The sequence below is a fragment of the Pleurodeles waltl genome, chromosome 6 (assembly GCF_031143425.1).
Source record: "Pleurodeles waltl isolate 20211129_DDA chromosome 6, aPleWal1.hap1.20221129, whole genome shotgun sequence".
Lineage (NCBI taxonomy): Eukaryota > Metazoa > Chordata > Amphibia > Caudata > Salamandridae > Pleurodeles > Pleurodeles waltl.
Window position 1 is genome coordinate 862145810 of NC_090445.1, and position 20290 is coordinate 862166099.

A 20290-nucleotide genomic window follows, 5' to 3' on the forward strand; every position below is an offset into this window, starting at 1 on the left:
GTCCTCGGGAGTTTCTTGTCTTTTCGAAGCAGGGGCAGTCCTCAGAGGATGTCGAGGTCGCTGGTCCCTTTGGAAGGCGTCGCTGGAGCAGGATCTTTGGAAGGCAGGAGACAGGCCGGTGAGTTTCTGGAGCCAAGGCAGTTGTCGTCTTCTGGTCTTCCGCTGCAGGGGTTTTCAGCTAGGCAGTCCTTCTTCTTGTAGTTGCAGGAATCTAATTTTCTAGGGTTCAGGGTAGCCCTTAAATACTAAATTTAAGGGCGTGTTTAGGTCTGGGGGGTTAGTAGCCAATGGCTACTAGCCCTGAGGGTGGGTACACCCTCTTTGTGCCTCCTCCCAAGGGGAGGGGGTCACAATCCTAACCCTATTGGGGGAATCCTCCATCTGCAAGATGGAGGATTTCTAAAAGTTAGAGTCACTTCAGCTCAGGACACCTTAGGGGCTGTCCTGACTGGCCAGTGACTCCTCCTTGTTTTTCTCATTATTTTCTCCGGCCTTGCCGCCAAAAGTGGGGCCTGGCCGGAGGGGGCGGGCAACTCCACTAGCTGGAGTGTCCTGCTGGGTTGGCACAAAGGAGGTGAGCCTTTGAGGCTCACCGCCAGGTGTGACAATTCCTGCCTGGGAGAGGTGTTAGCATCTCCACCCAGTGCAGGCTTTGTTACTGGCCTCAGAGTGACAAAGGCACTCTCCCCATGGGGCCAGCAACATGTCTCGGTTTGTGGCAGGCTGCTAAAACTAGTCAGCCTACACAGATAGTCGGTTAAGTTTCAGGGGGCACCTCTAAGGTGCCCTCTGTGGTGTATTTTTCAATAAAATGTACACTGGCATCAGTGTGCATTTATTGTGCTGAGAAGTTTGATACCAAACTTCCCAGTTTTCAGTGTAGCCATTATGGTGCTGTGGAGTTCGTGTTTGACAGACTCCCAGACCATATACTCTTATGGCTACCCTGCACTTACAATGTCTAAGGTTTTGTTTAGACACTGTAGGGGTACCATGCTCATGCACTGGTACCCTCACCCATGGTATAGTGCACCCTGCCTTAGGGCTGTAAGGCCTGCTAGAGGGGTGTCTTACCTATACTGCATAGGCAGTGAGAGGCTGGCATGGCACCCTGAGGGGAGTGCCATGTCGACTTACTCGTTTTGTCCTCACTAGTACACACAAGCTGGCAAGCAGGGTGTCTGTGCTGAGTGAGAGGTCTCCAGGGTGGCATAAGACATGCTGCAGCCCTTAGAGACCTTCCTTGGCATCAGGGCCCTTGGTACTAGAAGTACCAGTTACAAGGGACTTATCTGGATGCCAGGGTCTGCCAATTGTGGATACAAAAGTACAGGTTAGGGAAAGAACACTGGTGCTGGGGCCTGGTTAGCAGGCCTCAGCACACTTTCAATTGTAAACATAGCATCAGCAAAGGCAAAAAGTCAGGGGGCAACCATGCCAAGGAGGCATTTCCTTACACATTATTTATTAGTGGTCAACAGTCCCAAGCAACATGTCGTAGGCTCTGCTGTCTTTAAGAGATTCCAAAGCGGAGTCCACCTTCTCACCAAAAAGGTGAGGCCCATCAAAAGGCATATCAATTAGTGAGCCTCTACATCACCAGTGAAACGAGTGGACCCCCATCCAGGCAGGACTATGAAGGACAACACTGACACCGGCTACACTACCAATGCAATCCATGATATCCAGAATGTTGCGGATAAAATACTTGGCTGCGTCCTGCCCACCGTGAACTGAAAGAGATAGCTAGGCCCAACAATCCTCCAGGATTGCCAGTAATACCTCAATGGTCATGTCCCAAACAGTAGTTACAGATCACAGTGCCAAGCTGGCAGAGGAAAATATACATTTGTGAAAGGCCTCAATCCTTTCAGATTACCTATCAAGGTTGTTGGTTGGAAACAAGTTAAGCTTTACCTTAGCAGTTGAGGCCTGTAGAATAAAGCTTCCTGGAGTGGGGTGCTCGGTGTGAAAATTCAAATCACCTTGCGTCGCTCAATGACATCTGCCTACTTACCTGTTCACAACCAGAAACAAAATGCTTTCGACCTAGAATCCATCAAAGTATCTGTGAGGGCATCATTAAATGGAAGTAATGGCTGAGATGTTGCTGGCACAGATTGTCTAAGTCTCAAAGGAGGGCAGCTTTAATTCCAATACTTCAGCTGCCCTCAGAACCACCACTGCAAATGAGTCACTTCTGTCCATTGGTGGACAGTGTTGCAAGTCCAGCTTTGTCTCAGCGAAGGTATCAAGCCCACTGGAGTTTTGTAAGTCAAGGTAGAAGGCATCATCAGTGCAATGAGGGGGGAGCAAGCTATGCTCTTCTCCAGCATTATCATCATCTATATCCTGTAGTGTCCCATGCTCAGGGACAGGGTCAGAATCATAACCAAAAAGATACTAGAGCCTCTGCAGAGCTGCAAAACAGCAAAGGGTAGAGTAAGAGAGCATGGAAAAGTGTTGTTCTTTTGTAATCTTATAGCGCAACATCGGTCAAGCTCAAGCCGACAGTGGTCAAGGATATGAACATTCAGAAGTTCAGGAAATCAGCACGGATGTTGAGGCCGGGGTGGGAGTGTGTACCAAGTCAGTGCAGGCCCAGAAACGAGTCCAGAAGGGGCAGACCCTGATTGGGAGGAACCTGCTAGCAGTAGCCCAACTGGAGACCACAGTGGTTCCTTGGGCCCTAAAGGCAAGCACAACGAAGCCAGAAGCAGGGTGTCCTCTCTGAAGCCTTGATCTGCTGCAAGATCAACGAAAGTCAGAGAAACTAAAGGGCCAAAGGGATCAAACTGAGGGATTGGCTCTGTGACTTGTGTCCTCGATTGAATCAGAGTGAAGGTATGAAGTTGAGTACTACTTTGCTTTTTTTGTGTTTGGACTTGGACTTCCTTGTACAGGAAATGGAACAGTCCAAGCAACGGCCCCATGGCATAGCCCAAGACTGAGCCTGCGACTGAGGCAGGATGTTTGTTAAGGCCACAATGACTCTTCTTGTGTTCACTGACATACAATTTTGCCTCCGGGTTTCAAATCACCTTCAAGTGCATGAGAGTCCACTTATCACACAACTTTGAGCCGTGCAAATCCATGACCAACATCTGCTTCCTGCAGTCACAGCACAGCCTGAATCTGATGGTTTATGGTAGGGAAATCGCTCCCTAGCACACAATGGAAAAGATTGGAATTGATGGAAAACCGTCAAGTTCAGCTCCAAAAGGAACAGACATTGGCATACAGGGGTTGCCTTTATATGTGGCTCTGCTCCGTCACTTCCAGGAATGTATGGCGTCAGCACAGAACTGCATGCCACCTAGTCTTACGTGGGAGCACTGCTGAGAAAAACTCTCAGGAACAAGCTTAGGGGATATGTAAAGTTGAGAAATCTGCAAATACAACAGTTTTGCAGCTTGTTATCTTTAGATTTACAGCAATCTTTTCTCTGTGTACCATTCCTGAGACAGTGTGTACCCTGAATGTGACAACAGCCTGATAAGTTTGATCCACTTTCCTACCACTTTTTGGAAAGTGGTAGGAAAGACATCATCATACTGAAGATACAAAAAAATAAAATAAAAAGAAAGGTTTAGCTTTCCTCCCTCAACCAATGCCCACAGATCAGAGCTACACCACAATTCTGCTACCTGGGATTTATGTGGCCTGAACAAAATAGCAGTAAAGGTAAATATGTATTAGAAAATGTGCGGGACTGTCTCAGCAGCAGAAGCAATGCAGACTAAAATGCAACTTGTGTTTAAGTAAAGCTGTGAAAAGAGCAGAGCTGTGTGAGGATTCCTCTTTCACTTGACATGCAAGAGAAAATAAATCAGAGCAACAGTGCTGTACAGTTTCAGAAGAACCCATACCCTTGCCTCTTTCCTAACTGATTTACAGTTCAAACAATGAAGTAGTAGGCTGCACAAAGCAATATGACAGATGACGTGTTCTAACACTGCCATTGCAACACTTATACCAAGGCTGTATAGGTTCAAGCCTGGACATTTCTGAAAGATCCAGGACTGGAGAAACGTTTATTACATCCTGACTGGATAAAAGAAATGACAGGTACAATCAACTGATATCAAGGTACTGACAAGACTTCTCTAAAGTTACAGACGCACTCCAAAAAAACATTGTATTATTCTAGTCTTGCAGATCTTTGGATTAGTTACCAATATCCTCGCAGAATAAAATTCAAAGCCTTTCATGTAGCATGCTCTGCTCTTTAACATAGAAGGCCATCTTCTGTGTATTATATTGAGAAAAAAAAGTATTCCCACTTTTAGGAAGAAAGAGGCAGTGTTTTTCCCATCCTGGCTGAAGGGTAAGGATTAACAACACTAAGCTGAGTTTTTCCTCTTAATTATGAATTTGACAAATTTGCCACATATTTTGAAAATGTATTTAAACAGAAAAAGATTGATCTCAGTAGGGTCAGGTCACTAAAAAGAAAAATTAAATGTGCACATGTATAGCAATAGAACTCTAGAGACTTAGCAAAACTTTACGGGTCACCTGTTGACTTTTATTCAGACATTAAAGAGGGAAGGTATTGTGGCTGTCTGGTGTTAATGTCCCCAAATGATAGACATGAAGAAACTTTTCCATTGCTGCAATAAACAAAACCCCTACATAGTTAAAAGCAATTCAAACCCCACGAAAAGACTAAGGGCCTCATTCTGACATTGGCGGGCGGCAGAGGCCGCCCGCCAATGTCCCGCCGTCAGGATACCGCTGCGCGGTCAAAAGACCGCCGCAGTTATTCTGAGTTTCCCGCTGGGCTGGCGGGCGACCGCCAAAAGGCCGCCCGCCAGCCCAGCGGGAAACCCCCTTCCATGAGGATGCCGGCTCCGAATGGAGCCGGCGGAGTGGAAGGGGTGCGACGGGTGCAGTTGCACCCGTCGCGATTTTCAGTGTCTGCTTGGCAGACACTGAAAATCTTGGTGGGGCCCTGTTAGGGGGCCCCACGACACCCGTTACCGCCATCCGGTTCCTGGCGGGGAAACCCGCCAGGAACAGGATGGCGGTAAGGGGGTCAGAATCCCCATGGTGGCGCTGCCTGCAGCGCCGCCATGGAGGATTCCCTAGGGTGGCGGGAAACCGGCGGGACACCGCCGGTTTCCCGTTTCTGACCGCGGCTGTACCGCCGCGGTCAGAATGCCCAAGGATGCACCGCCAGCCTGTTGGCGGTGCATCCGCGGTCCCTGGCGGTTTTTACCGCCAGGGTCGGAATGACCCCCTAATTCCTTCCCAGTAGGAACGATTTGTTCTTCTCCCTGATTATATCACACAAATATAAAAGAAGCAGTTAATTCAAGAGGACATTATAAGTTTATAACAACACAAACATTATGCATCTCCACTTATGGTCCAAACTCAAGTGTACCTAGAATGTCCCTAGTGAGACACATTGATAATAGGTATCCAGTAATAAATATGGCTTGCAAGCTTTTTATTAATTACAAAAAAGGTAATGTCAGAGGTCTTACAATGTGAAAAGAGTGATGGTACAACAAGGACAACTGTTAAACAGTTTGGGCGAGTAGACTTAAAAAGTTGCATATTTTCATCTTTTTTTTAACGAGTACCTGAAGTGGGAATATATTCTAGAGCCAGGAGTTTTTTTTCAATAATGTTGCTTTTTTTAAAGTAACCCAATATAAATCGAATTTACAAAGCTAGAGAATTAAGCATGGGAAAAAGAGTGCTGGGTTACATGTAGTTATTCAAAACAAAAACATCTGCATAATTCTCTCCACCACCAGGAGATATTGACCCAAGACAACATGCTTTTACTTTTTCAATGAGACTACCATGGACAAAACAATCTACCTTTTCCTTAGGAAAAAACATCTGTTGTTGTTACACACTGATCAGTAGAAAACAGTTGCTGTTAATTGCCAGTGCCAATTGATGTTAAAACACACAGTCGTCAACACTTAAGACAGGCTTATAGCAGCTCATACCTAATAAGTTCAAAGAGTGTTTAACTTACTTAGGAAATGAAATGAAGCATAAGTGTAAATATGAAACATAAGTTTTTATATATGCATTTTATCGCACACATTTACACACTACTCTGCACTCACCTGTTGATCAGTGATAGTCAGATAGATTTTAATAGTATCCAAAATGGGTAGTCTATCTGTACTACTCTCCCCAGCAGGAGGCTTCTGAGTGTAGATATTGAACAAAATAGGTAAAAAGTTCTTGGCAAACCTTCCCACTTCAGCCCGGTCCGCTTCTGTGATAGAGAAAAGCAAAATAAGAGTCAAACAAGCACGTGCAAAGGTTTTTCTTTAAAAAAAAAAAAATGAATGCTGTACTTCAACCAGTTGAATACCATGTTCTCTCTCACTTGCAGAGATTGAAGATTCCCCACGAAACCCACAGATGGAGCCCCTTCCTCTGAAGAAAAAAATCTGAAGTGGGCAGATAGATCAGTATCTCCACACACAATCTGGGTCCCGTCTTTAAAGCCAGCTAACATGTATGGTAATTGATGCCTCTATGATTAGAGATCAGCATAAAAAGGACACATTCATTTTCTTTGTGACTAAAGTCAGTAATTTAATAAACAATCTGCACGTACAAAATGCTTCTCATGTTACTGTAGCATCAGCACTCATAATTCTATACTTCTTACAGTTAAACGTGAGAGAACTACTGCCAAAATCGGATAATATGGAAAAGTGTCAAAGCAAAACTGTGGCCAGGATAAAAAAAAAATACATATTCCCATGCTTGCATGAGTCTCTTCGTATTCATCCTCATCAAGTTCAAGCATCATCTGGTGGCCCCTTACCATCTCTATGATGACAAGCTAGATGCCAGCTGCGCTACATCCAGGCTTATGACATTTGTTGCAATGTCCCAAATGTCATTACAATGGGCATTATTGGGTGGTCACCACAGTTTTTCATTTTTTATGGGACACACCTGCTGGTAATTTTGCACTCTAACACTGGGACAGTGCTGTCCAGTTCCCACTGTATGTGTTCTGACCACTAAATATTTAACTTTCCTATAAGGTGATAGTATGTAGTGTAGAAATGCACCCATGTCATAGTAAGTTAAATGCCACTTGTCTACTGAAGCATCTACTGCGCCACCTATAACGGCAGTCAAAACATGGATTCAGGCCTACCCTGTTTAGCCTGACAGCTAAAGCCTCTAGCTTGAAAACTGCTGCACAGACCTGTCAAAAGCACCCTTTAAACATTAAAGGTGTTACCTCTAAGGATTGCATGCTGTCAAGAAGGACGGGTGCATAATATTTAGGCGTAGAACATGTGTGGCATTGTAAACTGCATGTTCCCTGGTGATTATAGCCAAAAACAACATTGTCACTCATCAGGCTTTAACTGGCACATAGGAAAGTACACATTGTACACTTCATTCTAAAACCTTTGACCTGTACCAGCTACAGACTCCATTCAAAGACTTATTTTTACATTTAATAAAAATCCAATCTAACATAGGAAAGTACAAATTGTACACTTCATTCTAAAACTTTTGGCCTGTACCAGCTACAGACTCCATTCAAAGACCTATTTTTACACTTGATTAAAACCCAATTTAACGATAAAGTTGGAATTATTTTATAGATACACATGGAAAATTAAGGGTTTTAGAACATTATCTTTACCCTGCTTGAGGTAGCTGGAAGCTAGCTTGCCTTAGCTTTCCAGCAACTGCCCAGCCATGATAGGGCTGACATATTTTTGAAAGAGGTGGTGACTGCCACCATAGAGAAGACAATGGACTGAAGTGGTAAATGTTTTCTTCCTGACCGGAAGACCAGTTGGGTTGAGCCAAGGAACTTAATTAACTTCAAAGGGACAAGCCATGTCACAAGTAGATGATACGTGAACTTGAGAAGCTCCAGCATTTGTCCCCAGTCGGGCTGGAAACAAACACCCTGAAAACCCCTAAGTGCCATCATTTAGTGCCCTGCAGCCCTGGAAATGTACTTCTGTGGTTTTTTTTGGGCACCAAAAGAAAGTTTGAAAACTTTGAAAAACATTCCCTCCAACAGTTTCAGGGGGACCTGCAGGAAAGAATATCCAACCAGCAGTTTCAAGGTGTCGGTCTGTTTTTTGGAACTACTTAAAGCCTGGACTGGGATAAGAGGAAATTCAGTCCAAGTCCCATATCTGTGTTTGGACTTAAAACATTCTCAACACAAAAGCTCCAACATCTTCAGCGGGACCAGCATTCTTCGATATCCAGCCTTCAGTTTAACATCGGCAGCTACACTTTCACTGGCAGCCTACGCAGTGAGGGATGTTCTTCTCAAAAAATTACAAAGTGCCTTTCTACGGTAGGAATTAGAAACCTTTTGGCATCCAGACTATCACCTTCCACTTGCTGCATATGACCAGGACTCCATTGCAGCCAGCCTCAGATCACGCCTATGTTCCATTCCCTCACTTCCATGGACTGTCATTGGTGTTTTCAGCTTTTTTGGTGCTATTCTCATTTAAATCTTTACAGATGTATATCTCTGGTCTTCCTTATTGGATTCCTGTAGCTTTTGGACTTCTTTTACTCATTATCTTTTCTTTATTTCAAAATTGGTTGTGCGATTTTATATGTTTTGTGCAACATTTTCTCTGCTGTTTATGCATTGCGTAAATACCTTAGATGCCTTTGATTTAACTCTGCCTTGTGTCACATTACCATGGTTTGAATACAGGTTTATTCTATTTGATCTGTGACACATCTAACAAGTGGTGGCCTTAGCCTTTCAGGAGGATGCTTTCCCACCCCAAATAACAATCCACTTTCCCACAACACTGGAAATTTGGAACACAGCACTGCAGAAGTGAGTGAATCCCTTGTACAAAGCCTGGAGATTCCCTTCAAGCTGTCTTAAATCGGGAAATACTTAGGTCCTAATTAAGATGCACTTAGTAAATGGCCCCAAATTTTGCCACTCACCGAACTAGCAAGAAAAGGGGTAGCAGTAACTAAAGGGTAGGACAATCCAGTGAAGTATAAATTGAATTATAAGAAATCAGTAATCAATGGGTGAATCTTTAATTCCAGCTACACTTCTTCCATTAATTCCTAATTTTTCAAGACTGTCACACTAAGATTTCAATTGTTTTCAGCAGCCAAAATCGTAATGTGAAAGTAAAATACTTAAAATTCTGACTGGACTGGGCAATGTTACTGGTGCCATGTGACTTAGGAGGCTGATCAAAATAAGAACCTTAGAACTTTAGCTTCAATGGCTCTGATACTGCTTCATACAACAGGAAACCATACTCTTGAACTAGAGAGAGAGGCAACAGTTTTTATGTGAGCAGAGCTCAAAACAGTCTAAGTCCAAAACAAACATGTCTTTGCAGGGAATACTCTTGGTAGCTGTACATAGGTATCAAGTCCTTCCTCAGAGATGAATTCCTGCAGTATAAGAAATGGAAGGCCAAAACATCACTATTGAAAAAATGAACAAGAAACTATTCCCAAACCTCTAGTTAGCAAGAAAAGAAAACAATTCATAAAATGACAAAAAAGTAAAGAAGCAACAGTTCTAGACACGAGGTTTTGCATCCACAAGTCATTTTGATTCTACCAACATAGTTTAGATTTTTATGGGTACTCTACTGTCTTGAAGGGCATTGTTGTCCAAGCATAACTTCAACAACAAAATTGAAGTTATATATAGTGTGCATCTGCCCCTCTGCGATAAGGAGCTCATACCCTGTTCGAACCTAAGTTTCTCCTCTGCAACCAACAGTTGTGCACGGAGGCAATTATCTACAGTGGCCAGCATCCTGATTGGTCTACCCACTGGTTACCTTTATGAAGGTAGTCTTAAATTTTATGCACAAGGTGAGAAGGGGGACTGGGAGCTGATAAAGTTCGAGCACCTCCTAGATCATGAACCTTAAATCAAAAGAGGGTGCTGTTCCTGGAGAGCATAACCAGGGACCCTTAGGATCAAAGATAGGTGCCTTCAACACCCAAATGCGTGTCATGCTTCATCAGGCCAGCACTGCAATGCCTGACATGAGCAGCCTCTTTCTTGGAGATCTTTTCAGTTATCAGCCATAATAAGGGGGGGGCTACCAGGGGGCCGGGGATGCGCATAGCCCACACTGTGAGGACCGGTTGGGTCCTGATAGCGTGGGTCACTTCAGACAAACACTATCCTTGACCTGTGTGTTAGGAGGACCGGTACGCGTAGTGTGTTTAGGTAGTTTCGAGCGAGTGCATCAAATAAGGTGGGTTAAGTGACAACAAGAAAAGTGAGTTAAAGCTATTGCAGGGATACCAGATTAGTTTTAGTTAAATGGTTCCCAGGACAGAGGTAAAAGAAACAATGAGTGCTATCTCAAGGGCTCAAGGTTCCTAGATATCCTTGGTGTTTATTGTGTCATGTAGGGTCGATCTGTTTCATGCTTAGTGGTCACACCAGAACTGTAGCGTTTCTTCAGGACAAGGATAATCCTTGCCCTACACCCGCATTCATAGTAGGTCTAGTTCCCTAACAAATAAATACCTCACTGAAGTATCTCCCAACCTAAAGGAATAAACAGAACAAATGAACAATGTCATTGCATTTCCTCAATAGATGCATAGGAAGACATTCATGAATATGAAAAAGGTTCTAGAGAGGTCCTGTGTGCCCGCTCTACAGACTTGCCATGTATCATTTACTGGTCTCTTAGGTCTGTATTGTTGTATGAGTGCAGTGTCTGATGGTGACTCATAATCTGAATGGAGGGACTGTACATAGGGTGGTGGAGAAGACTGTGGTGGAGTTGCAGTATTAAAGTCCTGATGACATCAGTAACTGCCTCCTCAAACGTGTGCTTATCCTTTTTGTGCAGCTCATGAGGTGGTCAAGAAACAAGGGGTCGCTTGTCTGGGTCACTACATATGGTCCTTTGGCATGGATTGGGCTGCATAAATATCTCTGTTTCCACCCAATGAGGTTGTTCTTAGCTCGGTTTCAAATGGCTTTTCAGTGCCAAAGGAGTGTAAGGAACATCACTTAGCTGTGAGCAGTGTCTGGCACCATGGATTTACTTTTGACACTGACTGCTCTCAACCATATGGGCTATCAAGCCTTCTTTGCACGAAGCAGTCTAGGTAAAGTATGGTGCGCTCAGGACTATTCCTTAACATGGAACCAAAGATCTTCTGAGGTCGACCATTGGAAGGAAGATTCTCAGTCTGCTATATCCTTTCAAGTCTGTTATTACTGTGGCAAGACCCACTTGGCAACCCTCAAATTCTTTGTGGTACTCTTTGTCCTAGGAGATAGATATAATGGGGATGCTACAGACCTTTCAACTCTGTAGTCATTAAAATACAAAGGAGTCTGGCTCCACAGAATTGGATGTCTCCTGCACTGGGTGTTCAGAGATGAATCCTTCAACATCCTCAGTTACCACTCCATAAAATGAATGGGGAGAATGCTGGTGCTTAAATTCTCCATAGTGTGGCTGCCTGCGATCACGATGGTGCAGAACAGACCTTTTTGAACGCAATACTTTATACGTCAAATAGATGCTTTCAGATGGTGGTCCTTAGGAAGACCAATGTTACAAACCTGATGTTGGTCTGACCATAGCAGCTTGCTATTCAAAAAGTAAAAACGTAAATGGAGTTTTCTCCATGCCCTTCCTGCAAACAACTCACTGTCACACAACTTGGACCCTATCACTGTAGCTTGAGGCACTCATGCTTCCTCTGTAATTATTGAAGCTGTGTTTGGTCTTGCTTCTTCAGTTCTCAGGCACTGAAATTCACCTTCAATGCTCAGGGCTAATGGAACCACAAACACACTCCCAACCAAATGGTGTAAAAAAACAATCTGAGGTGGAGGTGTTCAACAGACAAGGAAAATGAAAAGAAAGGGGGGAAAAAGCGTCTGATTTGGAAAAAATGAAGGCATTCCAGAGAGCCATGCTGAAACAGAATAATCTAATAACAATCCATAGTGTAATTTTAACTGCAGTGGAAAGAAAACCTTAAAAATACAGACAGTTTTCTGAGATCCTTACTCACTGAGTAGAAACCCATATATACTGGAATAGTTCAGCTCCCCGAATCCTTGAAATAGCGGAGACCGTATTCCATTTGTTCAAGCCTAAGCAGTTTTCAAACATACTTTAATATGATTAATAGTGTTTAACTAGCGTTATGGTTTAAGAAAAGGAAATAGTACCTCTATATAAAAAAAAAAAATATTTACAACATTATTTTCAACTAACAATAGCAAGGCCTTATGGCTTGCTTGCATTTTCTGTTGTAAGAGAGCCCTACTGACATTTCTTCTCTAATGGTTGTCTTGTCTCTGGATAATTTTTACTTTCTTCGGAGGTACTACTTTTTTCTTTCAGAACTCCGTGGGACAAGTTTTATTGCTCTTTCATTTGTACACTGCTTTACCCTCAGTCACCACATGTGAACTCAGTGTTCATCCTCCTTTCTCCTCGCTTTCCTCCCATTTCCTCCACTACTCGTCCCAACCATCTTTCCTCCGCTTTTTTGCTTTTTTCACCCCTCCCTCCCTCCTGCCACAAGCTCCTCTACATATGCCTGCCATTTGGGAACAGTATATAAAAAATAGAATTAAAAAAAAAAAAGTAAAAATAGTTGCTGGCTGGTGATGCATATGTACATAAACTTCATTGCAGCTTGAAAGCACGTACATGAGTGCACGTCATTTTTTGTCAATTGGAAAATATATGCTTTTCCTCTTTTTGCCGATTGTGACGCCAAAAGATTTTACAGCAGACAAAAGGTGGGGTCTACTAGCTTTGCCAATGCTTGTTCTGGAACACCATACACGTGGAATGCTATGTGCTCACTACTATATCAGTTCACAAGTTTGGTTTAAGATATGCTGTGTATCAAAAGGATGCTGCACCATTTCAATAGCTCCGAAGGATCAGAGGCATCTCTGCCCCACAATATTCTTTGACCCTTCTCTCTGCAGAAGTTCTGCTGTATATACACTGTATTAGCGTCTTTAGAAGTAGCAAGAAAAAGCTGCCACAAAACTTCTGCAATAAGAAACAGTAAAGGTTCCCCAAATAATAAAAAGAAAAAAAAACATTCATTGAGAATAATTTCCTAATGCATTCTGAATATTCAATATCTGTCCATAGTATTATGTACACAGTTTATCACTGTCCATATGAGGAGCAGCAGTCTATCAACAGCAAGAAATATAGACAAATGTGTACTAAAAAGAGCCTACTGCAAAACAACATTACAGCATCTGAAATATCAAGAGCAAAAAAACCTATGTAGCACTGAAGGAAATATACAGCCTGAAAGGCTTACATTGTAAAAGTGTGAAATGAAGTTGCCGCACTTTCAAGACTCCAGGATTCTCCACTACCCATGATGCCTTGTACTGGTAGCTGCCTCTTTGAGTCAGTCCTTATTTACAGAGATAAATTAGAGAAAATACTTTGTCAATGACATAACTGAATTTTGAATGCCCAGGATAACCAAAATGGGGAGGTGAACAAGTTGTTTATGACCTCAATCAAGATTTCTATGAAGCAAAACTAGAGTGACCAGCAATCACTTATTCTGCTTCTAGAAATCTTCATTAAAAGATATAAATGATAAACGTTGAAAGTTAAGGGTAACTTTCACTATGTAGCTGTTGAGCATGCAAAAAGGAAAAAAGGGCGCAAAAGTGTACTTGCTCTTGGCCTGTTATTAGTCAAACATGTTTTTTAAAGTAGCTTGGCAGACTTCAGAATATCTAGGCAGTAGTCTCTGGGTTTACCTGGGAGGGTTTTCTCCACTAACTGGTAACATAATGAAATGCAAGCCACAATCCATTAAGCATCAGACTCGTAGGAATTTGCTAACCCTTGACATAATTATTCATAATTAATAAACAGCTAGTTAGATTTTCTAATCATCTTTTATGTAGATAAGGATCATTATCCAGGTTTTGATAGCCTGGGAAAATATACAAAGTAACTGTCTGACTGATGGGACAATTTGAAAATACTTCAAGTAGGAACTAGGGAAGCATCCTTCTGATTACTCTATTTGCACGTAATACTGTATTTGGCTCTACGGCCACCAGAGATTAGATCTAGCTTACCTTTCTAGCAGATGTTATTACTATAAAGAAGGCAGCAAATGCTGCAATGGAGCCTTGTGAAAAAAGATTTAAAGTAGTACCAAATACAGTTCCCAAGGTGGTGAAGGTTTTCGTATTAGAGGGAATATATATTTTTTTTTAATCAGACCTTCCCAGAATTCACAATCACAAACCATAATGTGGCGTAGTTCAAATTTAAAGGTTTCACACAGTACTTTGATGTTGGAAGTACTGACCACCCTAACAGTGTCATTATATTCAGTAAGGAGTAGGTGAACGTCCCCAACTGTGTCCAGGAACTTGCTATTTAAAACATCTGAATATGCACTCTTACCTTTTAATTCATTAAATGTCCCATCAACCATAGAGTGCTGACAGTGACAATAAGACGTAATGAGATGCGAGAGAGGGTAATGAGTTTGAGTGTGAGCAAGAGTTCAACACACATTTTCAATGTTTAAAACCATCTAACGTTATGTCAGTTGGACACACTGCCAATATGAAGACACTACATAGCCTGCATGTAGGAAGCTGGCTCTTTATAGGATATATCAAAATGAGACATTGTGCAAAGAGTCCAAGGGTTCCCTTACAAGTGAACAGGGGCTTGCTCTAGCAATCCCAAGGTGCTTTTTTACAGGGGGAGGGGGGGCAGCCTTAGGCTTATCCGGGAGGAGTGTTAGACACTGCACAGAGTCCAAGGGTTCCCCTTAGAGGTAAAATAGTGGTAAAAAGAGATAATACTAATGCTCTATTTTGTGGTAGTGTGGTCGAGCAGTAGGCTTATCCAAGGAGTAGTGTAGGAAGTTGGCTCTGTATGTGCTATTTCAAAGTAAGGAATAGCATGCACAGAGTCCAAGGGTTCCCCTTAGAGGTAAAATAGTGGTAAAAATAGATAATACTAATGCTCTATTTTGTGGTAGTGTGGTCGAGCAGTAGGCTTATCCAAGGAGTAGTGTTAAGCATTTGTTGTACATACACAGACAATAAATGAGGTACACACACTCAGAGACAAATCCAGCCAATAGGTTTTGTTATAGAAAAATATCTTTTCTTAGTTTATTTTAAGAACCACAGGTTCAAATTCTACATGTAATATCTCATTCGAAAGGTATTGCAGGTAAGTACTTTAGGAACTTTAAATCATAAAAATTGCATGTATACTTTTCAAGTTATTGACAAATAGCTGTTTTAAAAGTGGACACAGTGCAATTTTCACAGTTCCTGGGGGAGGTAAGTATTTGTTAGTTTTACCAGGTAAGTAAGACACTTACAGGGTTCAGTTCTTGGTCCAAGGTAGCCCACCGTTGGGGGTTCAGAGCAACCCCAAAGTCACCACACCAGCAGCTCAGGGCCGGTCAGGTGCAGAGTTCAAAGTGGTGCCCAAAACGCATAGGCTAGAATGGAGAGAAGGGGGTGCCCCGGTTCCGGTCTGCTTGCAGGTAAGTACCCGCGTCTTCGGAGGGCAGACCAGGGGGGTTTTGTAGGGCACCGGGGGGGACACAAGCCCACACAGAAATTTCACCCTCAGCAGCGCGGGGGCGGCCGGGTACAGTGTAGAAACAAGCGTCGGGTTCGCAATGTTAGTCTATGAGAGATCTCGGGATCTCTTCAGCGCTGCAGGCAGGCAAGGGGGGGGTTCCTCGGGGAAACCTCCACTTGGGCAAGGGAGAGGGACTCCTGGGGGTCACTTCTCCAGCGAAAGTTCGGTCCTTCAGGTCCTGGGGGCTGCGGGTGCAGGGTCTCTCCCAGGCGTCGGGACTTAGGATTCAAAGAGTCGCGGTCAGGGGAAGCCTCGGGATTCCCTCTGCAGGCGGCGCTGTGGGGGCTCAGGGGGGACAGGTTTTGGTACTCACAGTATCAGAGTAGTCCTGGGGTCCCTCCTGAGGTGTTGGATCTCCACCAGCCGAGACGGGGTCGCCGGGTGCAGTGTTGCAAGTCTCACGCTTCTTGCGGGGAGCTTGCAGGGTTCTTTCAAGGCTGCTGGAAACAAAGTTGCAGCCTTTCTTGGAGCAGGTCCACTGTCCTCGGGAGTTTCTTGTCTTTTCGAAGCAGGGGCAGTCCTCAGAGGATGTCGAGGTCGCTGGTCCCTTTGGAAGGCGTCGCTGGAGCAGGATCTTTGGAAGGCAGGAGACAGGCCGGCGAGTTTCTGGAGCCAAGGCAGTTGTCGTCTTCTGGTCTTCCTCTGCAGGGGTTTTTCAGCTAGGCAGTCCTTCTTCTTGTAGTTGCAGGAATCAAATTTTCTAGGGTTCAGGGTAGCCCTTAAATACTAAATTTAAGGGCGTGTTTAGGTCTGGGGGGTTAGTAGCCAATGGCTACTAGCCCTGAGGGTGGGTACACCCTCTTTGTGCCTCCTCCCAAGGGGAGGGGGTCACAATCCTAACCCTATTGGGGGAATCCTCCATCTGCAAGATGGAGGATTTCTAAAAGTTAGAGTCACTTCAGCTCGGGACACCTTAGGGGCTGTCCTGACTGGCCAGTGACTCCTCCTTGTTTTTCTCATTATCTTCTCCGGCCTTGCCGCCAAAAGTGGGGCCTGGCCGGAGGGGGCGGGCAACTCCACTAGCTGGAGTGTCCTGCTGGGTTGGCACAAAGGAGGTGAGCCTTTGAGGCTCACCGCCAGGTGTGACAATTCCTGCCTGGGGGAGGTGTTAGCATCTCCACCCAGTGCAGGCTTTGTTACTGGCCTCAGAGTGACAAAGGCACTCTCCCCATGGGGCCAGCAACATGTCTCGGTTTGTGGCAGGCTGCTAAAACTAGTCAGCCTACACAGATAGTCGGTTAAGTTTCAGGGGGCACCTCTAAGGTGCCCTCTGGGGTGTATTTTACAATAAAATGTACACTGGCATCAGTGTGCATTTATTGTGCTGAGAAGTTGGATACCAAACTTCCCAGTTTTCAGTGTAGCCATTATGGTGCTGTGGAGTTCGTGTTTGACAGACTCCCAGACCATATACTCTTATGGCTACCCTGCACTTACAATGTCTAAGGTTTTGTTTAGACACTGTAGGGGTACCATGCTCATGCACTGGTACCCTCACCTATGGTATAGTGCACCCTGCCTTAGGGCTGTAAGGCCTGCTAGAGGGGTGTCTTACCTATACTGCATAGGCAGTGAGAGGCTGGCATGGCACCCTGAGGGGAGTGCCATGTCGACTTACTCATTTTGTTCTCACCAGCACACACAGGCTTGTAAGCAGTGTGTCTGTGCTGAGTGAGGGGTCTCTAGGGTGGCATAATACATGCTACAGCCCTTAGAGACCTTCCCTGGCATCAGGGCCCTTGGTACCAGAGGTACCAGTTACAAGGGACTTATCTGGATGCCAGGGTGTGCCAATGGTGGAAACAATGGTACATTTTAGGTGAAAGAACACTGGTGCTGGGGCCTGGTTAGCAGGGTCCCAGCACACTTCTCAGTCAAGTCAGCATCAGTATCAGGCAAAAAGTGGGGGGTAACTGCAACAGGGAGCCATTTCTTTACACAAGCCCCCCCCCAGCCCACAGGCCAGGAGACTCAGCCAACGCTGGAAGAGTCTTCCTAGTCTGTCAGGCGAGGAAGAGTAGAGGAAATGGCTGGTTTGTTGCAGGGCCTACTCTGCCTTACATCCTCCTGTTCAGGTCATTCCCTCTGGGGAACTGACCCACTTCCACAGTGATAGGACCTAGTCTGAACTGCCTCTTGTCTGTGCTTTTTATGTCTTCACCCATTCTCTCTATTTTGAGGTCAGAGGTATCCACCTCTGCTAATCTTATCTTAGCCAGGGTCACCCCTAGCTTACCCAAAGAGGTTACCCAGAGCTGGAGTAACCCCACCATGACCAACAGGGTCAGGGGGCCTAACTTGTTATTTGGCATGGGGTCAGACCACCAGGCCAAGGATAGTGCAGCCATAAAGGCTAACACCCAGCAGAGGCCACTGACAGCTGTCAGTGCCCAGAACCACACCTTTAGCTCTTCACCTACAAGGGAAGGGGCTAAGTTACAGGCTTCTTTGGGTTCAGGGTGCCTGTCTGCTGTATTAGAGTGGGGGGTCACCACATCTTGTAGTAAACACCCTTCTTCCACTCTTTCTTCTGTTAGCTGAGGAGCCACCCACTCAGGCTTAACAGTTGCCTGACTAGCCAGGACTTCTTGTGGGTCAGGTTGGACTTTATCAGAGCCATTTTTGGAGTTCTCCCCTACTGGAGCAGAATCTCCTTGGCTTGCTGGAACCTTGGCTAAAGGTTGTCCACCTTTCCTACTCTGTTTCCTTTTCTTTTTCTTCTGGGGCCTGCTTGCATTTACTGCAGAGGCAGGACTTCCAGAATCCTTGGGAGAGGACTGGCACTGGACCAGTTCCTCTCTTGGGCTCTGACTAACCTCTGGGTAGTCCTTTCCAAGGAGACAATCAAGGGGGAGGTCTGTACTGACTACTACCCTTCTCCAGCTAAGAGTGCCACCCACTTCTATGGGTACTAAAGCCACAGGCCTCTTAGTGACCCTGTCTAGGCTAACTCTTACCCTGGCAGTCTCACCTGGGATGTACTGGTTTGAGAGCACCAGCCTGTCATGCACAATAGTGTGACTGGCACAAGTGTCTCTCAGGGCAGTGGTTGGGATTCCATTCACCAGTAGGTGGTGGAAGTGTCTACTTCCCTCTGGAATCTCCAACTCACCTGTTGGGCCCTGTTTCCAGTTGAAGGCTATGAAGACCTCCTCATCTGAGGAGTCATCTCCCATGGCTACACTGGTTACCCCTGGAATCTTGTTCTGGGGTTTGTTTTTGGGACAAGAAGTGTCCTTGGTGTGGTGCCCAGACTGTTTACAGTTGTGGCACCATGCCTTAGTGGCATCCCAGTTCTTACCCTGGTACCCACCTTTGTTTTGGGTTGTGTCTTGGGGCCCACCCACCTGTTCTGGTTTTTGGGGGCCTACAGAGGACTCTTTTTCTTTGTTTCTAGTGTCACCCACTTTCTCCTGGGGAGTTTTTGTAACCCCTTTCTTTTGGTCACCCCCAGTGGAAGTTTTGGTTACCCTAGTCTTGACCCAGTGGTCTGCCTTCTTTCCCAATTCTTGGGGAGAAATTGGACCTAGGTCTACCAGATACTGATGCAACTTTTCATTGAAGCAGTTACTTAAAATGTGTTCTTTCATAAACAAATTATAAAGCCCAACATAGTCACACACTTCATTTCCAGTTAACCAACCATCTAGTGTTTTTACTGAGTAGTCTACAAAATCAACCCAGGTCTGGCTCGAGGATTTTTGAGCCCCCCTGAATCTAATTCTATACTCCTCAGTGGAGAATCCAAAGCCCTCAATCAGGGTACCCTTCATGAGGTCATAAGATTCTGCATCTTTTCCAGAGAGTGTGAGGAGTCTATCCCTACACTTTCCAGTGAACATTTCCCAAAGGAGAGCACCCCAGTGAGATCTGTTTACTTTTCTGGTTACACAAGCCCTCTCAAAAGCTGTGAACCATTTGGTGATGTCATCACCATCTTCATATTTTGTTACAATCCCTTTGGGGATTTTTAGGATGTCAGGAGAATCTCTGACCCTATTTAAGTTGCTGCCACCATCGATGGGACCTAGGCCCATCTCTTTTCTTTCCCTTTCTATGGCTAGGAGCTGCTTTTCCAAAGCCAATCTTTTGACCATCCTGGCTAACAGGGGGTCATCTTCACTGAGAGCATCCTCAGTGATTTCAGAAATGTGGGACCCTCCTGTGAGGGACTCACCATTTCTGACTAACACAGTTGGAGACAGGACTTGAGGGGTCCTGTTCTCCCTATTTAGGACTGGAGGAGGGACATTGGCCTCCAAGTCACTAATTTCTTCCTCTGTGATGTCATCATCAGAGGGGTTGGCTTTTTCAAACTCTGCCAACAGCTCCTGGAGCTGAATTTTGGTAGGTCTGGAGCCAATGGTTATTTTTTTGATATTACAGAGAGACCTTAGCTCCCTCATCTTAAGATGGGGGTAAGGTGTGGTGTCGAGTTCCACCACATTCATCTCTGTATCAGACATTATTTTGCTAAAAGTTGGAAGACTTTTTAAAGAATCTGACACTGTTTCTAGAATCTAATTTCAAACTTTTAACAAACTTTTAAACTCTAAAAGAAAATGCTAAACAGGGACTTAACACACAAGGCCCTAGCAGGACTTTTAAGAATTTAGAAAAATTTCAAATTGCAAAAGTGAATTTCTAAT

At 44.5% G+C, this 20290-nt stretch overlaps 1 protein-coding gene across 1 annotated transcript in view; it reads right to left on the reverse strand.

The window, feature by feature from the left end:
* The window catches only part of RRP12 (ribosomal RNA processing 12 homolog), a 682638-nt gene that overhangs the window by 371725 nt on the left and 290623 nt on the right, over nt 1-20290 (reverse strand). Inside the window, exon 18 of the mRNA XM_069239610.1 lies at nt 6093-6247. Coding sequence (XP_069095711.1) covers nt 6093-6247 — 155 coding nt within the window. The remainder of the gene's footprint in view (nt 1-6092; nt 6248-20290) is intronic.